The sequence below is a fragment of the Crocodylus porosus genome, unplaced genomic scaffold, assembly GCF_001723895.1.
Source record: "Crocodylus porosus isolate Cpor-Errol unplaced genomic scaffold, CroPor_comp1, whole genome shotgun sequence".
Lineage (NCBI taxonomy): Eukaryota > Metazoa > Chordata > Crocodylia > Crocodylidae > Crocodylus > Crocodylus porosus.
The window spans coordinates 12,432,706-12,454,692 of NW_017728927.1; the positions used below are offsets into that span (position 1 = coordinate 12,432,706).

At 44.9% G+C, this 21,987-nt stretch overlaps 1 protein-coding gene across 5 annotated transcripts in view; it reads left to right on the plus strand.

Annotated features, from left to right (window-relative positions):
* Positions 1–21,987, plus strand: part of CARD11 (caspase recruitment domain family member 11) — a 56,486-nt gene that overhangs the window by 28,415 nt on the left and 6,084 nt on the right. For 4 of the 5 annotated variants that reach the window (XM_019542018.1, XM_019542019.1, XM_019542020.1 and 1 more), the window contains exons 2-18: positions 2,603–2,815; positions 3,471–3,608; positions 4,040–4,365; positions 4,890–5,069; positions 6,703–6,855; positions 7,324–7,449; positions 8,006–8,203; positions 9,179–9,358; positions 10,384–10,435; positions 11,596–11,711; positions 12,887–12,990; positions 16,436–16,488; positions 17,717–17,849; positions 18,479–18,680; positions 19,536–19,662; positions 20,715–20,955; positions 21,346–21,442. In XM_019542018.1, coding sequence (XP_019397563.1) covers positions 2,603–2,815; positions 3,471–3,608; positions 4,040–4,365; positions 4,890–5,069; positions 6,703–6,855; positions 7,324–7,449; positions 8,006–8,203; positions 9,179–9,358; positions 10,384–10,435; positions 11,596–11,711; positions 12,887–12,990; positions 16,436–16,488; positions 17,717–17,849; positions 18,479–18,680; positions 19,536–19,662; positions 20,715–20,955; positions 21,346–21,442 — 2,639 coding nt within the window. The remainder of the gene's footprint in view (positions 1–2,602; positions 2,816–3,470; positions 3,609–4,039; positions 4,366–4,889; positions 5,070–6,702; positions 6,856–7,323; positions 7,450–8,005; positions 8,204–9,178; positions 9,359–10,383; positions 10,436–11,595; positions 11,712–12,886; positions 12,991–16,435; positions 16,489–17,716; positions 17,850–18,478; positions 18,681–19,535; positions 19,663–20,714; positions 20,956–21,345; positions 21,443–21,987) is intronic. The other variant, XM_019542022.1, reaches the window with a different exon arrangement.

Genomic DNA, 21,987 nt, shown 5'->3' on the forward strand with positions numbered 1-21,987 from the left:
GCACAAGTTCTTGTCAAATTATCTGGTGCCTGAGCCTCATTAATGAATCTGGTTTTGACGTGAAACAGCTCTTTTAGCTGGAGTAAGCTTTTTGTGGAAACATCTGTATTTTAAATTAACTATTTCACTTCTAGCAGTCCTCCCACTGCTGTCCACACTGCGTATTTTCATTGCTATCTGCCTGTCTGTACACCTGTGCATTATCTTGACAAGAATTCACCTATTCCTTTAAATGTTGAAACTCTGCTGCACATATCCCTTCGAAATTCTGGCTTGTGCGAGTTCACACATGCAAAGCCACATATCTGCAATTACACCCATATCCTGTGGATAATCTCACCAGAAAGTCTTGGACTTGCTCACCTTCTGAGGACAAGAGCCCATGCAGGCTCCTCTGAACAGCAGTCGGTGGGATGCCAAGATCTTCAAGCAAACAACAGAGCAAAGGATGACTCCCGCTCTGCTACAAAGGGAAGGGATTATGGGAGTGCTAGGAACAAAAATGGACCGTTAGGAATGCTCTCCTAACCTGCACAAACTATAAAGAGCCGGACCCAGATCTTTTGTGAGAGGCAACCACCGGACTTCAGTATGGGTTTGTGGACAGTTTGGGGAGGAGGGCCTAGACTGGCACCACAGCAACCACAAAAAGCACCAGCGAGCAGCGTGGCACATGCTTTTGCTACTTAATCTGCAATTAAAATAGAAAAACGTCTGAAAAAGCCTTCCCTTGCAGACAAGGCCTTGCGTTTCCACCTCCACCAAATTAGGACCTCACAGACCTAACTGGTTCAACCCAGCGACTTCCAGCATTAGCCGGGCAGCTTTGAGATTCCTGAAGCTGCAGAGGGGAGAAATAGTACACTGAAGAGTACTCTTACGGCTGAAGAGAAACAGTATATTGCTTTTTAACTAGTTAGTTACTGATTAACAGATCACATTATGAAGTGCACTTTTGTTCTCAGGGAGTCAGAACAGCACACGGGTGCGTTCCTTCAAAATTTACCTAAAGGAAATCTGAATAAAAGCCTGGGATCTTTATATCCCATAGGATTTCAAGCCTCAAAAGGCCCTTTGGGGAGTTATTACAGCAATGCCTTTCACCTTTACAATTCCATCCAAAAACCTCCTTGAGCTGAACACCCCGGAGGGAGCTGATTCAGCCTTTCTTTTCCATGTCTGACAGTTTTGTGGTGTGGGTCACATCACTGAATCTTGCAGTGCTCCCCAATCCCCATCTGTAAAATGAGGGTGTTCCCTTTCTTTCAGGTTTTCTCCATCTTGTCCATTGTGACTGCAAGCTCCTTAAGGCAGGGACTGTTTCTTACTATGCATATGTATCGGTCCAGTGTAACATGGCCAAGGTCTCGGTCGTGGTCTCTTGTCATTACTGTAATATCAGCAAATAGGGGCACTGTTCACATAGTCCTAGTGAGAGGTGGAGTCCACCCAGCAACACAGTGGATAAGACGCGAAGACAAAGCTTAGAGCAGGGGTCAGCACCGTGCCAAAAACACCTGCAATCTCGTGTTAGCCTGCCGGGGTGGACGACAGGGGCGCCACAAGGGGACTGATTCTTCTTGTGGCCGTGCAGCCCTGGCCCCTTTTGTGCTGTCTACCCCGAGGTGCACCGAGGTGCACGTGCCAAGCAAAATGCCTTCATGTGCCACACTCTGGCACCCATGCCAGGACTTGCCTCCCCCTGGCTTAGAGTTTATTATAGAAATGTAACATTTGGAGTGCCAGAGCTCCTTAAGCGGTGTCTGGGAAGATGCTTTGTTGTTTGCTGATGTGCTTCAATACGTGCTTTCCCACCTTCTTGCCTGCCCTATATGTAACCTTCTCAGATGAGCTGGCCACAAAGCAGGAGTTGGCAGGAAACTGCTTAGCAACAGCTAAAAGATCAGATGACAACATTTACTTGAGTCAAGAACATTTCCAGTCTCTGAGGGTATAACGTACGCGGACCCACCCAACCATACAGACAGGCATCTGTACACACACAGCTACTTACATGCATGCTCTGCCTGATGCACACACAGCCACATCAAGCAGGTGTGAACAGTAAGTTCTTTGCACATGCACATAGCTAACCTTGGCATCCAGTTGCAGTCACTGCCAGATGCACCTTTGTTGCTTGCATGCAGGGATGAAGGGAAGACAAGCCAAGGTGGGAGAGTGAAAGCCCCACAAAACTTTGGCTACTGCATGTCTTTGCGCTGAGCACTGCAGGTTCAAGTCCCTTCCTTCCACTGTGCTGCATCTGTCTCCACTGCACCATGCGGCACACTAACCATTTTTAAAGAGGGATTCTACGGGCCGTCACAGAGTTAACTGGGCAGCTGAATCATCACTCACAAGTAATATGCAATAGTTCATAGAGTCTAGATAGCACCTCTCAAAGCTGTCACTTTTCAGATGAGCTGCGGACAGGTTGCACTTCAGCACAAACAATTTTGAATATAGGGCAAACTCAGCTTTCCTGAGAGGTGCTTCCAAGTTCATCCTGTGTGACAGGGCCGCTCAAAATGCTAAGCAGAATGGAAACCCTCCTGAGCCAGTTTGCCTGGTATTTATTTGCTGATTTGTTTCCCTTGCTAAGGAGGAGAGCTAGAGATGGACGACTGCCTGGAGACGCTGAAAGATGAGGAGGAAGCCTTGTGGGAGAACGTTGAGTGCAATCGGCACATGCTAAGCCGGTATATCAATCCGGCCAAGCTGACCCCATACCTACGTCAGTGCAAAGTGATCGACGAACAAGATGAAGACGAAGTGCTCAACTCGCACATGCTGCTCTCCAAAATTAGTCGAGCAGGTAACTGTCTCCCAAGCAGCCAGTTTTGCACGCTGCATCACTTGTACTGGACCTGACGGGAAGCCTGCATCAAACTGCAGTTTATCAAGGGCCCCCTGTCAGAGGTGCCCTTTAAATTAGAGTCTTGGGAAAATCTGGCATTGCTGCAGATGACGAGCTGTTTAGTAATGGTAACTATTGCCAAGCTAGTGTTGTGCAGATTGGTATGCTACGGTACACTTCAGTTATGACAGACAGCAGCCACTGGGATGGGGGTCCCCACATATCTCTATCAATGGAGCTCACTGCTGGCCCAAAGCCTTCTTTTGAACTGAGCTCTCTTGCCACTTAACAGTGCGAGGTCTACCATCCTGGCAGGACAGGACACTAAAAGCTTCAGTAAATAGCACTGTCTCTCTAAGGCTGGGTTGCAAATGCTGCCTTCCCCTTCCTCCAGTCCTTCAAGGTAACAGCCAACACCAGCACCGAGAACACATTGCATAGCTTCATGAGACTATCTGAGCTTAGTGTCCCCGAACTACAAATAGTTTTCCGTAGCACATGGTGTAGCTGGGACAGCTAAATCTATAACAGGGTCAACCTCAAAGGTACAATGCTTGAATATCTTGTTTTCAGGGTTTCCATGTTCTCTTCTCATTGTATTATTTTTGGATAGGCCGACTCTTGGACATTCTGCACACAAAGGGCCAAAGGGGCTACGTGGTTTTCTTAGAGAGCCTTGAATTTTACTACCCTGAACTCTACAAACTGGTGACGGGGAAAGAGCCTACACGGAGATTTTCCACTATTGTTGGTGAGTAGAATGAGTCCCAGGAGAAATTAATTTAAGGAAGATGTGAAATAAGAATGATTATTTTCATCATGAGGAGCGTTAATGATGGTCAGTGTGGTGGTAGCAAACGGGAGATTCCCAGCCTCTCACTTATTGTTTTGATAGGGCTGGAAACGGCTAAGCAGTTTGGTGAAAGAAACACCCCTGACTGAGTAAGCCTGAAGTGCCCTAGCTGGAATTGTTGCATTAGGAGGTGCCTCCAAAAAACCCCTAAAGCCCGCAAAGATTTGTATTGCATGTGCATAATATTTGCATGTCTGCTAACGAGTGCCACTATATGCATATGCATACTCCATACACGTGTAAGTTTGCTCGAGTCTGCACCGTTTCTAAAGTACTCCAGTGAAGCATGCTGGAGCTTTGGAGCTGATGGGCTGTTTGATACTTTTCAGTGGAGGAGGGACATGAGGGCCTCACACATTTCTTAATGAATGAGATCATTAAGCTGCAGCAACAAGTGAAGGCAAAGGATGTGCAACGCTGTGAACTCTTGGCTAAATCTCGCCAGTTGGAGGATGAGAGGAAGCAGCTGAAATTGAACAAGATAGAGCTGCTGACGTTCCAGGAGCGGTACAACAAGATGAAGGAGGAGAGGAACAACTACAACGATGAGCTGATTAAGGTGAAGGATGAGAACTACAACCTGGCCATGAGATATGCCCAGCTGAGTGAAGAGAAGAACATGGCAGTAATGAGGAGCCGGGACCTCCAGTTAGAGGTGAGAGAAACACTCGGGACTGACTTGGTTTGAATGCTTGGATGGAGGGTAGGCAGTGGTCATTGACTTAATGAACTCTTTTGTGACAGTAGAGAGTGTGGCACTCTCACTTGCTTTGCTTATCCAAGTGATTAGAGGTTCATAGCTTAATTAAATGCCTGTGCTAGTATTGTGTGTTAGTAAAAGATACAGAGTTGTGATGGGTGGTACTTATTGCCCTGTGAAGCGATAAGTGATATTTCATTTCTTAGCATCAATAATATTTTGGGGCAGATAGTCAAGTTCATGGCCACTATCATTTCTTGGCGGATTATTCAAGGGCTCCAGCATACCAGGTTGGCACTGTATTGGGTTGTTCAGGATATTGAAAGGAACTGCTCCAAGAGTACGAAGGCTACATCATGGATCTGCTCTTACCCAGGGTGGAGGTTGTTTTAGCAGCACATCTACTGGAGACTTGGTATACTTTGAATTATGTTCTCTCTTTTCTCTCTTCCCTTTTCAATGGTTCGGGGGTGCCCCAGATTGACCAGCTAAAGCATCGATTGAATAAGGTAGAGGAGGAATGCAAGCTGGAAAGGAACCAGTCACTGAAGCTGAAGAATGACATTGAAAACCGACCGAAAAAGGAACAGGTTCTGGAACTGGAGCGGGAGAATGAGATGATGAAGACTAAAATCCAGGAGTTACAATCTATTATTCAAGTAAGCGAGATGAGAGATTATGTCCCACGTATTACTATATTACTACTTTCTACTGCAAAAACCAATTGCCACTCCAATTATGCTGATTGGAAATATAGGAGCAAGCTCTATCCCCAAAACTACAAAGCCTGAAAAAATGGAAAGGTCATATAGCTTCCAGCTTTCTCCAGATAACTTCTTAGAAAAGTATGGACCCAAGATAGAGTTATAAAGAAGACATTTCTAACTCAAGAAATAACAAAAAATCAAAATACAGATGCAGGACTCCACCTCACATGGGCCAAAGGGGCTTCTTTGAGGTGCTGAGCATTAACTCCATTAAAACCAATGGGCAACATCCTGGCCCCTCGCAGTCCACCACAGCAAAGCCATCTTAGTCAGCTGGATTCCCCTGCAATAGGGTCTCCACTGTCAGTTCTGTACCACTGTCCACTCCTGGTATAAGGGGACTGGATGAAGAAAGGAGGCATAGCAGATTTATTTTTGCACTCAGGAATTCACCAGCAAATGGAACGGCCCCTAGCAGGGCTGCTGTGACTTGCACTGGGGGCTATGCAGCCCTTGCTAGCTCCAGACTTGTAACAGTGAGGGACACAAAGGCGGTATACAGCCACTTTTAACCCCATCCGCAGGAGATAACCTGAGGATCTATATCCAGGAACTCAGCCTCTTGCAGGAAAAGACTTGTGCTCTTTTAGAATGATACTTTTTAAAGATTGTCAGCATATCCTTATTCCGCACGATAGCTGTAGTCTCTGGCAGCGCCTAACAAACCGTTCTTAGTTCTGTGCAAGGTCCACCTCCAAACTCGGTATAGTACCTTGAGACTTAGAATAACCTGAATAAGCAAAGACTCATATTATTTGGAAAAATAACATGATGATTATGACAACATCCAGAGAAATAAATGAAATAATTACCTGAAAAAGGAACAACTCCCCCTCCCCCCACAGAAGAAACACAACATCCATTTTAGAGCTACTTTTAGAGTTAACCAAAATATCATGAGGCTGTCCATCCTAATCTAAGAATTTTTTTAAATAAAAGTCCATTTTCTTGTTTTCATTTTTCTCCCTTTGACTTCTGCTTTTTGTGGCTATTTTTGGATGGTAATTTATTTCTATGGGAACTCCCATAGCAAGCTTGTTAAATTCGGTTCCTAAAGAAGAAAGTTTCTGGACATCCTTGGAAATGAAGTATTAGTTCTAAGCAGTGATTCCAGTGACTCTAGGCATGTTTAATATTCATTGTGCATAGCCCCGAAAAGTCTGTGCATGGCTTAAAAATTCCTCTGCATGTTTTCTTGGGCCTTGCTCCTTGGCAAAGGGTGAGCTCTATGCTCAGCACAGGCTGATTAATAGAGAGAGGTTTTGAATGCAGAGTCTGGAATGAAAGATTGTCACTGCATCCAAAATGTTTCAAATTATATTCAGTACAATAAAAACAATCCTTTTTTGGTTCTGCTTCAAAACATTAACAAACATTCATCTCTCCTCCTGCTTTCTCATTGCAATTCCATTCTCATTTTCTGTCTTCTCTTCTTGCCTGTTTCTTTTTTTCTCTGTACCCCTCTGCTTCTCTCTTTCTTTTTCTCCCTTCCTCTCCCTCTAAACCATCTCCATTCTCCTCTCAGGCTGACAAACGTAGCTTGCCAGATTCAGACAAAGCCATTCTGGATATACTGGAGCATGACCGTAAGGAGGCTCTAGAAGACCGCCATGAGCTAGTCAACAAGATCTTTAATCTCCAAGAGGAAATCCGTCAGGTAGAGGATCTGAGAGACAAGGTGAGAGACAGACAGAAGGAATGAGATCAGACCACGTGCTTGTCCATGAAGAACCTCTCATGACTGTCCAGTGGGGCTTCATTATATTTGTGGGTGGCTACAGATGCTGGTACAGCAGAAATCCAGTAGGAGTTTGGGTCTGTCCTTTATTTCCCATCCTGAACTGTACGTCTGGTTCTGTTTAGGACAAAGCAGAACCAGATGGTACAAAGTCTTCATACCAATTCATTTTCACATGGCATTCAGTGCTGCAGAGTAAATTACAGTAAGACCCCAACACCATCCAGCAGTCTGAGCTTTCTTCACCACGGTGCTTTTCAGTAGCCAGACGGTCTCATGTGTCCGTCTTTGTGTAACCAAATGTACAGATGAGTGGGCTCACAGTGGTGAACAGGAATCCTCTCCTGGTAGGCAGAGATTGATTGCTTTGAGGTGCTGCATTTATTGATAGGCCTGTGTCATTTGTAGTACCTCGAGGAGAAAGAAGACCTGGAATTAAAGTGCTCGACACTGGGGAAAGACTGTGAAATGTATAAGCACCGCATGAACACTGTAATGATTCAGCTAGAAGAAGTGGAAAAGGAGCGTGACCAGGTATCTGACATTTAAGGCTGGGAAAAGTAACAATGAAAAATGGATGTTTTCTTTTTCCGCTTCTATTGAGAATCATGGGTATCTGAACCCAAAGAGTCATTATGTTTGTTACATGTAGTAATTTGCATTAGAAGGCAAAAGCTTACAGTTACTACAGACTCGTGGTATTTGCTGTGCTCCACTTATCTAAGAGTCTAAGCATATTATAATTCTTCTAATACCACTGGGTGGCATCTCCAGGCTGACTTTTTAGCAACAGCCACTGTATTTAGTGTCAAAGGTTTTAGCTTGCTATTAGTATAATAGTATATTGCCAGCAACTATATATTAGTATAAGAGGACATGGCCACCAACCAAGAAGGAGCTGAAATTCTGCCACCACCATCACCATTATTAATTATATTGCTATGCTATACAGAGGTCCCAGAATTTGTGTCCGTTTGTGTACAAACATGTAGGAAGAGGGTAGTGCCTGTCCTGAAGTCCTTCTCCAGCAATTAAAAACGAGAATCTGTGTGCCACGGGTGTCTAAGGCAGTGCTTTTGCCCCACTGTAGGCCTTCCGATCCCGCGATGAGGCTCAGACCCAGTACTCTCAGTGCCTGATTGAAAAAGATAAGTACAGGAAGCAGATCCGGGAGCTGGAGGAGAGGAACGATGAACTCCGGATCGAGGTGGTCCGCAAAGAGGCTTGCATCGTTAATCTGGAATGCAAACTCCGCCGACTCTCTAAAGACAACAACTGCCATGATCAGGTAGGGCCAGGGAAGCCTCCTTTCCCTTCAAGGCTCTTCAGGGGAAGCATGGCATTAAGGGGCGAGTTTTATTTCTATTCCGTTTGTAAACTGCGCTAGCCAGAAAAAAAATAAGTTCTGTTGAACGGGAACCTCACTTCAGTGTTATAAAAACTCTCTGGGGCCAATGGGAGGAAGCCAGCTGAGCTGCTCGCTCGGATTCTCAAAGACTTGATATTTCACTTCTGTTGAGTCTTGACATTAGATGGATGAGAAGGAGCTGCAAAGGTCTGGAGTGCTCAGACGCTGGGGAAAACACTCCAGAGAGCCGGCCTGAGGGAGAATGGCACCCTGGGCGAACTTGTTTTTCAGCACCCCTTCCCCCCACCCCCAAGCCTCCCCTCAAGTCAGTGGTGCTGCTGCAGGCAGAGGCAGGTGGGCAGGGCACGGGGCACAGTCTGGTGGGGAGGTGGAGCGGCATGGTGCAGTGGGTAAGCACCGCTGCTGCCACCCTGACTGCCCAGTCCATCTCCTCCTGAGCAGTGGCTGGAGGCAGGAGGTGGGCTGGGCTGGGCTGGGCATTGTTCTTCCTGCCTGGAATGGGGATCATCCAAGGTGGGGCAGGGGGAGGGCACTGCCGTGAGTGTGGGCTGCTCGTGTGTGTGTGTGATACCCCTCTGACCGCAGTGCCCTGGGCTATCGCCCACATCACCCATCCAAACAAGTCCTTCTGAGGAGCTTGCCCTACTGACCAGTGTTTAAGGACAGCAGAAATCCCCGTGAATCACAGTCTTGATTTCTAGTATAAGACTGGAACCACATCCCACCTGATCAGTAGGCAGCAACCCTGTTGAGCAGTGGGTATGTGACTTGATAGGCCTGCCGCCTCAACTGCTCTGCACTTTGGCCAGAAAATAACGGGAGGCCGCTAGCAGTTGCAGTAAGTTGCTTTCAGTGGCAAATCGTCACTAAAGCCTGTTTAACTTTTCACTCTAGAGTTTACCGAGGAATCTACCAATTACCATTATTTCCCAAACCTTTGGAGCTCATGCCCCCAAAACTAATGGTCAGGAAGCAGATGACTCCTCCACCTCTGAAGAGTCTCCAGAAGATAACAAGTTCTTCCTCCCCGATCAGTCTCGGTTGAAGCGAAGGATGAACCTGAAGGGAATCCAGGTATGTGTGCGGATGAGGCTAGGACTGCGTTTCAGGGGCTCTTGCTTGTGCTGGAAGACACGGCCCACCAAGCAGTTCTGCCTTTGAGCCTTCTGCAATAACAAGGCACAGCCTTGTATGTGACAGGAAGACTTAAAATCTTATCCTCTGGGGATTTGTACCCTAGAAATTGTGGAGGAGACGCAGTCGGGCTGCACTGGGTATTTGCCATCCCCTTTCTCCTTCCCCCATGCTCGTAGTACTTTGCTGCTCATCTACATTCCTGCTGTGTCTTCAGTAAAATGGTTCTTTGCCTTCTTAACAGTAGCAAAAATAAAAAGAGTAAGTCTTCAAAATTGGTGTAATGCCCTAAGTCCAACACACATGAAATGGCTGATTGGAAAATGCAGCTCTGATGAAAACGCTCACGTTGGCTGGAAGGAGTAATAGAAAGAAATGGACACTATCTAGAGCAAAATTAACTACCTAATTTAGAATTAAATTATGTCCTTCTCCTTAAGAATAAGGAGAAGCATGACTCAGGTCTTTGACTTCCCTGACTGACTGCATCTGCTGCTTCATTCATGAACTGTAAAAGCTTGCTATCTAAGATTCACGCATGATATATGAACGGCTATTTTTCCATATCCATATTTGAATTCCCTGTGCCCTTCCTAACCTTTCTGAGGCTTGGCTGCTGTTATTGCCAAAAGCAACAGAGCTGCATTTTTACACTGTACCTGGTGAAGGGGACGCCTGTTGTATTAGCAGTCGCCTAAGATCAGTCCCAAGGGCCCCCCTTGTCTTTTTGTTCTCTCTTCAGAAAGTAGAAACTGCAATGCATTGGGGATGCATTGAATACATAAAGGTATTCAGGCAGTTAACTCCCACTGAAAAATCTGGGACTTGGTGTTAAATGACTTTCCTCCCTGCCTCTCTAGATGAGAGGTTGCAGCATGACGATGGAAAAGGGAGAAAGTGTTTGTTTTACAGTGAATGTGACATATGTCCGGAGTTCAGTTTGATTTCTGTCCTTTTTCTTTCAGCTACCGAGAGCTAAATCCCCTGTCGGTATGAACAAAGCATCAGATTTTCAAGGTCAGAGAGAGCACCAGTGTCCCTATTCCCTTTCTGTCAGTGTGTCTCATCCACTCCATCTGCTACCAATTGTTCTAACAAACATGCCAACAAGGCAAACTCTTAACTACATCTGAGATGCTTAAATAACATATTTTCACTTACGTTAAACAATGTTAAGCGTAATTGGAAAGGGATGGGAGCTCTTTCTGATCTCCCTTTCCGACCCTGGGTCACACTGCAGAGCCATATCATGTCCTATAAGTTGTCTAAGCTTTCCAGCTACTTTACTTAACTTTTATCTTTAATCACAGTTTTAAGCCAAAATTAGCCCTCTATTCAAAATCATCATACTCTGCTTCTATTTCTAGATATGGAGGGAATATTTAGGAGTTGAAAGGTAAATCACCTATTCAGTCCCCCTTCTTTTGGCAAGAGGAAGTTCAGTTTTAACTCTAATCCAGTGCTACAATGTATCTTTTGAGATTCATTAGCTGGCTGTAGTCTCACCAAATTACTGTGCGTGTGTATTCCACACTGCCTGCATTTATCTAACAAATACCATTCCCAAAGATCAACAGTCTAAGCAAGGAACATGTGCATTTCTTGTGGTGTGCTGGCATCCTACTCAGTATGGCACAAAGTATAGTGGAAGACATGGTCACTGATCCATGGAGCTCACATGTTAAGCAGACAGCCATTAGGATTCAGACACAAAATATGTGAGATAAGCAGAGAGGCTGATCACTGTCCTTGTAGCAGAAGACCAGATCCAGCTGACTTAATTAATATTAATATCAATAAAGCAGTATTTCTTCAACTGAGGGATTAATATTCATATACCTAATGGAAAAAATGTGTTTTTAAAGAGGAGGTTGAATAAGAGAAAGTAGGCGAGGCTCTCTCCAGAGGTTTGTGCATTCTTGTTTCTGGTTATTCAGTGGGGAGGAAAGGGTGTTGGATTGGAAGACAAAAGGGAGAGTGAATTCCTCCCTGAATCCTCCATCTAGTAGGACAGTACAGTGAGCAAACAGGAGAGCAGCCAGAATGGTTGGATAATTCTCAGCATTGCTGGAAATGTGTGGAAGAGTTCATCAGAAGCAGATCTAAAGTCAGTATTTCTGGTGTCTGTCTCCTGTGCCATCCCCCTCTTTGTTTCTCTCTGTCATGTGTAAGCGCAGCAATCAGAGGACAGGATGAAGATGGGGCTGATGCCAGCAACAGCCGCACCGACACCAGTTCCTCCAACCCTGTCTCCATCAATAACTCGGTCAGCAGCTGTGAAGTCGGCAAAATTGTAAGGAGCCTTCAGTTGCCCCTTGCCTGTCTGTGACCTTTCCCCATAATGTGGTTCAGAGCTTTCACAACCAAGTGCCAGCTCTGCACTAGCAGCCCAGCTGCGATCAAATTCAAGGCCCCGTCAGCAGCTCCCTAATCCTTTTACAAGCCTTTTATTAGAACCATGTTATTAACCTTTTCCAAAATCACATAATTGGCTTATGTTTATTTAAAGATATTTCAACAGGGCTTTACAGGTTATTTACGGCCCCTCGCCGTCTCCTCTACCCATTTAACACTTAGTGGTGAGAAGAGGAAGTGGTCCTTGAAAACTGCTTTGGAATTGATTTTAGTGAAACATTGACAATTCTGTTGGAGTTTCCCATGCCCTTCGTGTCTGTAAGCAACGGCGGGTCAGAGAAGGGGTGTAGCTAGCAGCTGGAAATTTTTGCACACACCAGCCAATCCATCTCTCCCCCGCCTGCAGATTCCCCATAATCTCCCAAGGTAGATTTGTGATATGCACATCGTGAGCACTGCCACAGCAGGTGCAGGTAAATAGAGGCGCATGATCTTGCAGAGTGTTAATAAAGGACCTGATGAAGAACAAAACATCTTGCCGGAGCACAGTAAGAAATGCTGCTCCCAGAAAATTAAGAGAGTCCCTTGGACCCTGTGCCACTCATGATAAACTCCGCTGCTTTTATAGGATTATCCTAGGGAATATTAGTTTGATATATTGATGAATTACACTATTTTGATTGCAATGCATTTAAGACTTCAGTGTCTCAACTGGAGTTACTACTTTATTTATAGCAAGTAAACCTGCCTCCTTCCCCCTTGTTCTGTTTGCCCTTGCATATGTATCTACAATGCGACATGCATCCCACATTTTTCAAGCTTAAAGGGAAAACTCTGCAGTGAAATAACCACACACATTGTGGTGTCAAACCACATCATTGCCCCATTCAGCGCATACAAAGTTAAAACATCAGACTATGGCGACGTATGCTCATTTACACAAGGCTCTCTGCGCACCCAATGCTCTTGCTCTAGTCTCCGCTGTGCTTTTCCATGTACTGTAAAGATCTCTACAAGCAAGCCACCACAGCAAAACTCTTACGCTTTTTGAAATAAGAAATGAAAACTAGACTTTGCTAAAACCAGATTTTTTTTTTTCCTTTTTGAAAAAAGCAAACCCTAAGAAATCGCAATTACAGTATCATGTCCACCACTCCCGAACCACCTGGAAATGACTCAATAGTCCGACGCTACAAAGAAGATGCTCCGCATAGCAGGTGGGTAACTACTTGGAAATAGTGTCGTAACTAGAGGTGAACTGTGCCTTAGATCCTGTTTGGTCTCTCAAGTGGAGCCTATCCCTTAGGTATCAGGCCTGACTTCTGGTATCTCACACAGACTGGAGCCATGTCCACTCCCAGACTGGATCTCAAGGTCCTAGCCCTGGTTCAGCCATGTTGATGACAAAGGTCCAAGTCAGCTTGATATTTATAAGACTTTGCTTTTGGGCGCATGTAATAGCGTAAGGTTTCTTCACACACAACCTTATTTACTAATTTTTCCAAACTATCAAGGCATAGAGCAATGGGTAAAAATAATTGAAACCAAACACAGTTGCTGTTGCCCTCAGCCCAGCTAACCCCATCTCTAGCAGGGTAAAATGGACTGACTTAGGATCCACTTTAACCCCAAACTATATCTGCGAGAAGTGCAAGCCATTCTAGTTTGTCTGGAGCCAAATTGAGCCAATAAAGGGCTTTTCCATTGTCTCATCCAGGTCTTTTTTCTGCATCTGACCTGGCTGCTTGTCTGGCTTGGTTCCTTTACTAACTTCTTTTAATCTAATTTCATAGCTAGTAACGCATCAGAACCAAACATGCAGCTGTCTGCACCGGTTTTATAACAAATTATGCAGAGATGTCCTTCACATCTGTTCAGTTGCTGTGCTGTTTAAGACAAGGCCCTTGACATGAGTTCTTGTTATATTATAGCATGCAACCTATTACTGTTGTTGCTACAAATATTGCTTATTTGTTAGGAAGAGTTAAAAATAGTAATTAAAGTTACACAGTGGACATTTTAATAAAGAGGGAAGGAAATGCTGTTTCGCTTAGTGTTAGCTGGCTTATTGTCTAGACAGCATTTCACTATTTTTTAAAAATCTGTTGCTCAATACGTTTTTTTGGCTATTTTAGTATATATGTGCTCTGAAAGGGACAAGATGTATGACACGGCTTTGTTCATGTAGCTGTAGTTACCTTAACTTTCACATTTCCTGACTCTCGCTTGTTTTACAAAGAAAAACTGGGAAGAATGAGAACTACAAATGCTTGGGTGCTGTTAGTACTAACAATGGCAGCAGCGATGTTTTGAAATTCTCGCCTCTGAAACAGGTTTCTGCATGGTCAGGCTAAGCGCAGAGCAGCACATCTGTTTACAGAGCATTGGCTGCATCTCATAATGTGAAAAAGAGAGTAGGGTAGGCGACATTTCTCAAAAGCAGTCGCTGCCTTGGAAGGCCTCCCTTTTCAGGTGCCTTAACTGGAAGCACTTAGCATTGCTTTTCAGAGGAGCCGATTCGTTACTATTTGGAAGCTGAGGATGCTCAGCACATAGGACAATCAAACCTAAAACACAGGGCTAGCCTTATGGGTGGGCGATGTGGGCGACCATCCAGGGTGCCATGGTCAGGGGGGTGCCTAACACACGCACACATACACGTGAGCAGCCCACGCTCACGGCAGCATGTTCTCCTCCAGCACCGCCCCACGCCAGGCAGGAGGAGTGGTGCCCAGCCCAGCCTGCCTTCCACCTCCAGCCGCTGCTCAGGAGGACCCTGGCCAGGCATGCGCGGGCAGGGTGGCACCTGTTCTAGTCCGCCTGCCTCGCTCCCAAACAGCAGCAGCAGGGCTTGACTGCGGGGAAGCAAGTCTCCTGATCCAGCCCAGCAGCTCCCCCAGGGCTTTATTTCTGAAACTTTCACTAATACTACATACTTAAACTCAAAGAAATGCCGCCAAAATGTAAGTTTGCCCAGGGAGCCATTCTTCTTAAGGCTGGACCTGCTAAAACTGGGTGCCAGGCAACTGTTTATCAGTGGCCCCCCTGAGCAGCGGCAGCTTTTGGAAATGTGTCTGTCCAATTTTTTAACGAGCACTTACATTTTTCAGAATATTGCAGGCTGCGGTAAAAGCGGTAAAGATGTCTTAAAACGGTAATAGCATCCAAACACTCACCCCCGTGGCAGTCCCCTGTTTCATACATTCAGGCGCTGGGGGTTTTGGAAGGACCACGCTGTGTGTATACTGCATTGAAATATTTGCAATCTCCTTCACACAAATTGTTCCAGCAGCAGCTCTGTTTCTGTCTGACAAGAGCAGAAGATGCATGGTGTCTAGCAGGATAGGGATATGGCCTCATTTAGCTGAGTTAAAAATCCCTGAAGTCACATCTCACTGGAGCATGCTCAGTACTGATTTCTCAGTAGCTTACAACTTTATAATTAGCCTGCCAAATTTTTTTGAACTTGTTCATGGAGGTACTCCAAACTAATCACTATTTACATGCCAAGTTTCAGGTTTTACACTTCAGCTGTTTTTTATTTATTTGTGTGAAAGAGAAGTGAGGCTAATTTATTACAGCAAGAAAACTTGGCTTTTTCCATGGTGTCTTGCATAATATAAGAAATAACTGAATTGATTCTCCTCACACTTTCTGCAAAAATTCACCCCTCACTTGGGACCAGAGATTTAAAAAAAAACCCATGTGAGCCAGAAAGGAGAACTTTAGAAAGGGTTGAATGGGTAAAGGCAGGGAATTATTTAAATCAGTTTGCATATGTGCCATACTGAATCCCTTCTAGGTGACTGCCCCGTTAGAGAATGCCATTGGCTGGATGCTTCATTTTTCCTTTGGGTCTAAATTTCATGATGAGGAACTTGCTAATCCATATGTTGGTTCTTTGCGGTCACTGGCATTTTCTTGAAGATGCTATTTACTAGGTGGATCAGAATCTGGCGCTTAATGTTTTTCTAACATAGATGTCAGGTAGCCCTGGGATGAATATGGACTATGGACCTGGTGCCCACTCCCACTCCAACTGAAATGAAAGGATTAATCTGACTGATTGCAATGGCATTGAATTCGAAGCAGACAGAGAAGAATGGTCCGTACCTAGCTTTGTTCACCTTGACATTCCTCCGATTTCACCAGGCATTCTGCTGTGTCAAGGACACCTCAAAAATGCTGTTTCATTACTTTAAGTATACTTGAAAATCATAACCAAAGTAAAACATTTCTCCGTTGCTGTACCTCAAGTGCTTTCTTTGCATTCACTATTCCCATCAGTGACACACTGTGACATTTTGGACCCATTGAGGGATAAAGAACATGGCAGTAGAAAGCAGGTATTGTGCAGGCATCATATCAAAATGCTCAGCAGAAGTCAGATCAACCATTTCAGGACACCAGAGACTACAACTTCCCTGCATTTCCCATCAGAACCTCCATTACTTCTCTTTTGTTAACACTTCCTCCTTCTGAAACTTTTTGCTGCTTCTCATGCTTCCTTCCCCTCTATAACCCCCTCCAGAAGTTTCCCATGCAACCTTCCTGCTTCTTCCCTGTGCCCACATCTCAACAGTGCTCCTTCTCTAGAGACTGTCAGGATCTGTTGAAAAGGAAAAGTCTCATTCTCTCTTGCTCTGTTTTTTTTAACTCTAGCCTTGTTGAAGAGGACAATGACAGCTTTAGCTGTGATACTTTGGAGCTAGATGGTAAGTGAGAAATACCATTTATGCAGCTTTATGTATCATGATCCTGGTCCTTTAATTCACCAACCATAGAGACTGCCCACCAGACCCTGTTATCACACACCGGGTAGATGGGAAGAAGGATAATGATATGCATTGGCTTTCTTTTAATACAGGCAAAGTTAGGGCAGAAGAGTGGCACCGGACATTCACCCATTTCCATTAACACAGGCAGAGCCAATAAGGAGTAGAAGGACTTCTACCCTTCGCCCACTGAAATACAAAAAGCAAAGACCAGATCCATTGTTTCATTCATAGGAAGGCCATTTGCTGGGGTCCTCTAAATTCAGGGAATGCAGGGATCAGAAGAGAGAGGAATGAAATGTTGAAAAGGAAATAAATGGCCTTTTCCCTTTACATGGTGTAGGAGCTCATCTAATCCAAGCCTTCCATAGCAGGTGTCACAATCAGTTGTGCTGGAGGTACGGCTTTGGCAGAGGTCGCAGCCTTTCCCTGAAGGAGTTATAGGGGATGGTGAATGGAGTCACACTTTGTTTCAATAAACTAAGCGTGGAACTGGGAACCAGGAATTCCTAATTTCTCATGCTGGCTCTGACCCAGAACAGGTGTATGATTTTGTGCAATTTGCTGAACCACTCTGTATCCCACTTTATTTCTGTGTAGAAAGGGGATAATGATCCTTCCCTTACAGGCTTGTTGCAAATTTTAATTAATGTATATACAATGTTTCCTGCAAGAAACTTGCAGTCCAGCATTCTTTCACTATTTCTGCAGGCTCTGATTATTTATGGCAAAAACATTTCTGTAAGGCTGCTAATTTACAAGGTGCTTTGCAAACATAAATGCATGCTCTGTCCTGAAGATTTACACAAATTTACAGTTGCCCACAAAAATCTCAAGTCAGCACTTCAGAAGAGGAATGATGAAAAAAACCCCAACATAGTGAGGAGTTATTCTTTGAAGAAGCAAATTCAGAGGGAGATTATACTGGGTAGGGTAGAGGGACTGTGTGTGCATGGCTCATACGCACTGAATGGGCAGAAAGCATCAATGGAGCCAACAGTGACCAGATAAACTTAGAGGGAGCAGGATTTTTACTGCTACCTCTGGGGCCAGTGGCCACTAATCCTACACCAGATCAAAAGAATGCCTTGACCCTGGACTTGGACTTGGCCTCGGCTAAGCTGGTCACCCCATCCATGACTGCATTTTATTTTGTGTCCCTTTTCAGATGACGGTCATGACAGATACTCGCACGGCGCTCCCTCAGTGCACTCCTCCTCCTCTTCGCACCAGTCTGAGGGCATGGAAGCCTATGACCTTGAGCATGTCAGCTCCATCTTTAGGAAGTTCTCTCTGGAGAGGTACTTAAGGGGCCACTGATTTAACTGCTTACGGCTGACCTAGGGTTGGAAAGGATCCTGAGGTAGAGTTGTCACCTTGTAATCTCTGCTTGGCCAGATGTGATAGTGTGGCAGAAATGTTAGAAGGCAAGTTATTGTCTGGCGGGTACTTCATAGTATATTGAACTTTGCTTTCTTACATTCATGTGTTCCAGTGCAGCAGCTCACCATAGGATTTTTGGACCGTTTTCTGTTTTACAAAGCAAGTATTTGATTGCTTCCTCAGAACGGTGCCTATCCCGTAACCTTCAGAAGAGACAACTGTATATGAAGAGAGTAGCTTCATCCTAGGAAGCTTGTTATCTCACTCCTGCTGGTTACTAGATGTTGTGCTGTTGTACATCTGAGGTTACTCAGTCATGTGTCAGCGCTTAACTGTGTCCAGATGCTGTTTTCAAATGTAACTTATGAATTAAAATGAAGATTTCTCTTAAAAGCTTTAAAATATAATATTTGATAACCATAGAAAGCGTGGTTATATCCCCTTCCCCATTTATCTTGCATGAAGCATTCCTATTTTTAGACCCAAGCTAGTTCAGGAAAGATGAGGCCAGCATTGTCTAAGCCATTTATTTCTTTTGTGAACCCAGACCTTTCCGTCCCTCTGTCACATCTGTTGGTCGCATTAGGAACTCTTGCCACACTGTCCAGCGAATCACACTGAATGGAGACAGCCTCAACTCTGAAATCACTTTGCTCGGGGGCAATGACAAAGGAAGCTTTATCAGCTTTGTCAAGATGGGATCCCTAGCAGAGAAAGCAGGCCTCCGGGAGGGATACCAGCTGCTTCTGGTGAGTACTAAATAAACAGCCATGTGCATGTATGCGCATGTGTGTGCATGCATGCCACAGAGAAAAAAAAGAGAACTCAAGAGCTCATTGCAGTAGTCTCTTATTTCTTCTTTTGCTCCTATGTTAATGAGAAAACCCAGGTATCTTCTGCAGCCAGGACTCCTACCTCTTTGGCTCTGCTAGTGACTCCTTCTGAGAGAGACTGGAAGTGTGCTATTCGTGCATTTCCAACCCACCTGCACATTAAATGGTGCAGTGACTCTTGATGGAAGAGACTGGGACTAAAATAGCTGTCCCTTCCCATTCTTTAGAGTGACGTCCCTTTGAAGAGGCTAGGACTAGAGTGGCTGTGAGCCTTTCTGGCAGCTGGTGTCCTTACAGTATTATGCCCAATAGCAACTCCTGCCTGGAGAGACTGTCACTGCAGTAGCTCTGTGCTTTGCTCAGCACTGCTGCCCTTGCACCATTCCCTAGAGTGACTCCTGCTATGACTAGATATGCTATGAGTTTTCTCCCACCATCAACCTTCCTACATCCTTATTTATTGCTACTTTTGCTGGGAAAAGATAGGGAGAGAGTGGCTGTCAGCTTCTCCTTAAACTAGCCTTCTACACCATTCCCTGTAATGGTCCCTGTGGAAGAAACATGGATTGTCACTGAGCTCCAGGTCCATCAACTTCTAGTATGTCTAGCAGAAGAGAAAACAATTCAGAGATAAATAATAAAAATGTAATATTTGTATGCTGGTAGCAAAAAATAACTTGTTTTAATTTCGAAAGAGAGTCCATAGTTTATCGGGTGGTATAACTGCCACACATGGAGCGCACAACAGAGAATTCTTTCTTTTTTATCTAGCTGGAGGGCTGCATCAAAGGGGAAAATCAGAGTGTTCCCTTGGACACCTGCACCAAGGAAGAAGTTCATTGGACAATTCAGAGGTGTAGTGGCCCAGTAACACTCCAATATAAACCAAATCATGAAGGTAAGGCCTGACGTTTGGCTTTGCAAGGATTCTAGTACAAAGGAAGTTCTTTGTTGGGCCTGAATCTGAAGCAACTACACTGGCATCTGTAACGTTACTTATATGTACACCAGTGGAACTGAGATCAGAAATAACCCCTACATTTGTCGTTGGAACCATCTGAAGTGCTTACTGGGTGGATCATTAGAGACAGTATTTACAACATGTCAAATTATTTTTGCACACTATTTCCTATCATGGAACATGGCATGCTGGGTTTTTTTTTAATTTTTACAGAGCTGAAATCTAATTTGTACGTAGGAGTTCGTCTTGTTTATTAGCTCTGCAGATACATCTTATCTTTAACAGCTGGAGTTCACTCATGGTGAATGGACTTTCATTTAGTGATCAGGACTTGTAGTGATAATTTGGTGGTATGGATAAAAAATTACATCCCAAAAGCCACTTCTACTGGTTCAGGGATATTTTCCCCTTCTTTCTACTTGTCAGGAAAATTCACGCAGGAGGTGATTTTTTTTCTTTGATGTTTTAAAAAATAGATAAGAAGATCACAATTTTTTTCAAGCACCACTTGGCTGCGCATAAAGTGTACTACAAATTGTGGGAGTGCCAATTAGAGCTAATGAGAAAATAAATAACCCCTATTAAAATAACCTGGCAGAACTCATGCTGTATCTGCAGGATGAAACTTTTGCTTTCTGCCTCTGTCTTGGTTAGGAAGTTTATTGTTTTATGGATCATTTGTATGTAACGATCAAAACTGAGGTTGCCTCGGTGTAAAATTCCCCTGGCAGTCTCTGACGCGCGGTGTGAACTGTTCCCAGAGGAGTGTCCTGTCACTCTCTTTAAGACTCCAGACTTGTAGCCGTGCCACAATCATTCCAAGTAGCAATCTAGCAGGGCCAGCGTCTCTCACGTCAGTATAAACTAGAACGTAAGCGCCGCAAGCATCTTCCCTCAAGAGTGCCCACTCCTCGAATGCTAAGAGTACCGCAGCGGGCAGCTCTCGGCCCCCCGCTGTGTATACTTATCTCTCTCCGTTGTTGCCACAGGGTACCGGAAACTGTTGTCAGAGCTGGAAGAAGGGCTGATCACATCAGGGGATTCATTTTACATCCGCCTGAATCTGAACATCTCGAGCCAGCTGGACTGCTGCTCCTTGTCGGTGAAGTGTGATGAAATCGTGCATATTCTTGACACAATGTACCAGGGGAAGTGCGAGTGGCTGTGTGCCAGAGTTGATCCTTTCACTGACCGGGATCTGGAAACAGGGACCATTCCCAGCTACAGCAGGTGAGCACAATTTAGGCTGAAGCAAAAAAACAGCTGTAACTGTGAGCAGTCGCCATCTGAACTGTTTAAAGCCTCTCCTCTCTTCACATCTCAAAACTGGTGGAGCTGCACAGTGAGCCGTAGGGCTTTGAGGGGAGACCCCCCAATGGTGCCGAAAGGAGGCTGGGGTATTTCTTGCAAAGTAGAAAGATATACAGTGAAGACTCACTTTTCCTTAACGGCACCACAGAGCTGCTTTTGTTCCCTGCCTTTACTGTCTGGTTCAGCCACTCCTCCTTGCTATCCCTCTCTTTGACCTTTTCTGTAGGCACTGACCCATTGCATTCATTCCTCCTCTAGATGGTCTCAATTGCTTCTTCTTGATCCACATAGCTACATTGTTTTTTTTAGAGCCCAGCAACTCCTTTTGGTGAAGCTGCAGCGGTTGATGCACAGAGGCAGCAGGGACGAGACAGAAAGTTCATACAATACTTTACGAACGCTCCGGGTAGGTATCCACGGCCACAGCCTTTTTGGGTCAATTCATCCTATGCTCTGCATGTTTCAATACTTAACACTGCATTAAATGCCTGATTTGAAACACTCTCCGTAAGCTGTCTTGTGCTACCCCTGCGGGGGACAGCCTTGCATTTCCATACCTTTCAACCAACAGGATTCCCTGCAGCAGGTCTTGCTTCACTGTAACTTTATCCCCTCACACTGGTGAGGGCCAGTCTCCACAGATCCAGGATCTGCTCTACCTGGTAGCTATTCCATTTCTAGCTGCGCTGGCTCTACGTTTCCTTCAGTGCTGCATAGGGAAGAGCCGTGTCCTTCGAGCTAATCATCAGAATTGTTTCTCTTCTTTACTTGAACAAGTAACTCTCAGTGACCCATATTGGAAGGTTTTGTCTCCATCCAAAATATGCCCCGTGCCCAGAAGTGGAATTAATGTCTTTCTCTCAAAGCTGAGCACCAGATAGTTCTGTAGTACGCCTGTGTCCATGGATCAAAGGTCAGCATGGATGGAGATGATGGTCATGTAAGCTCCAA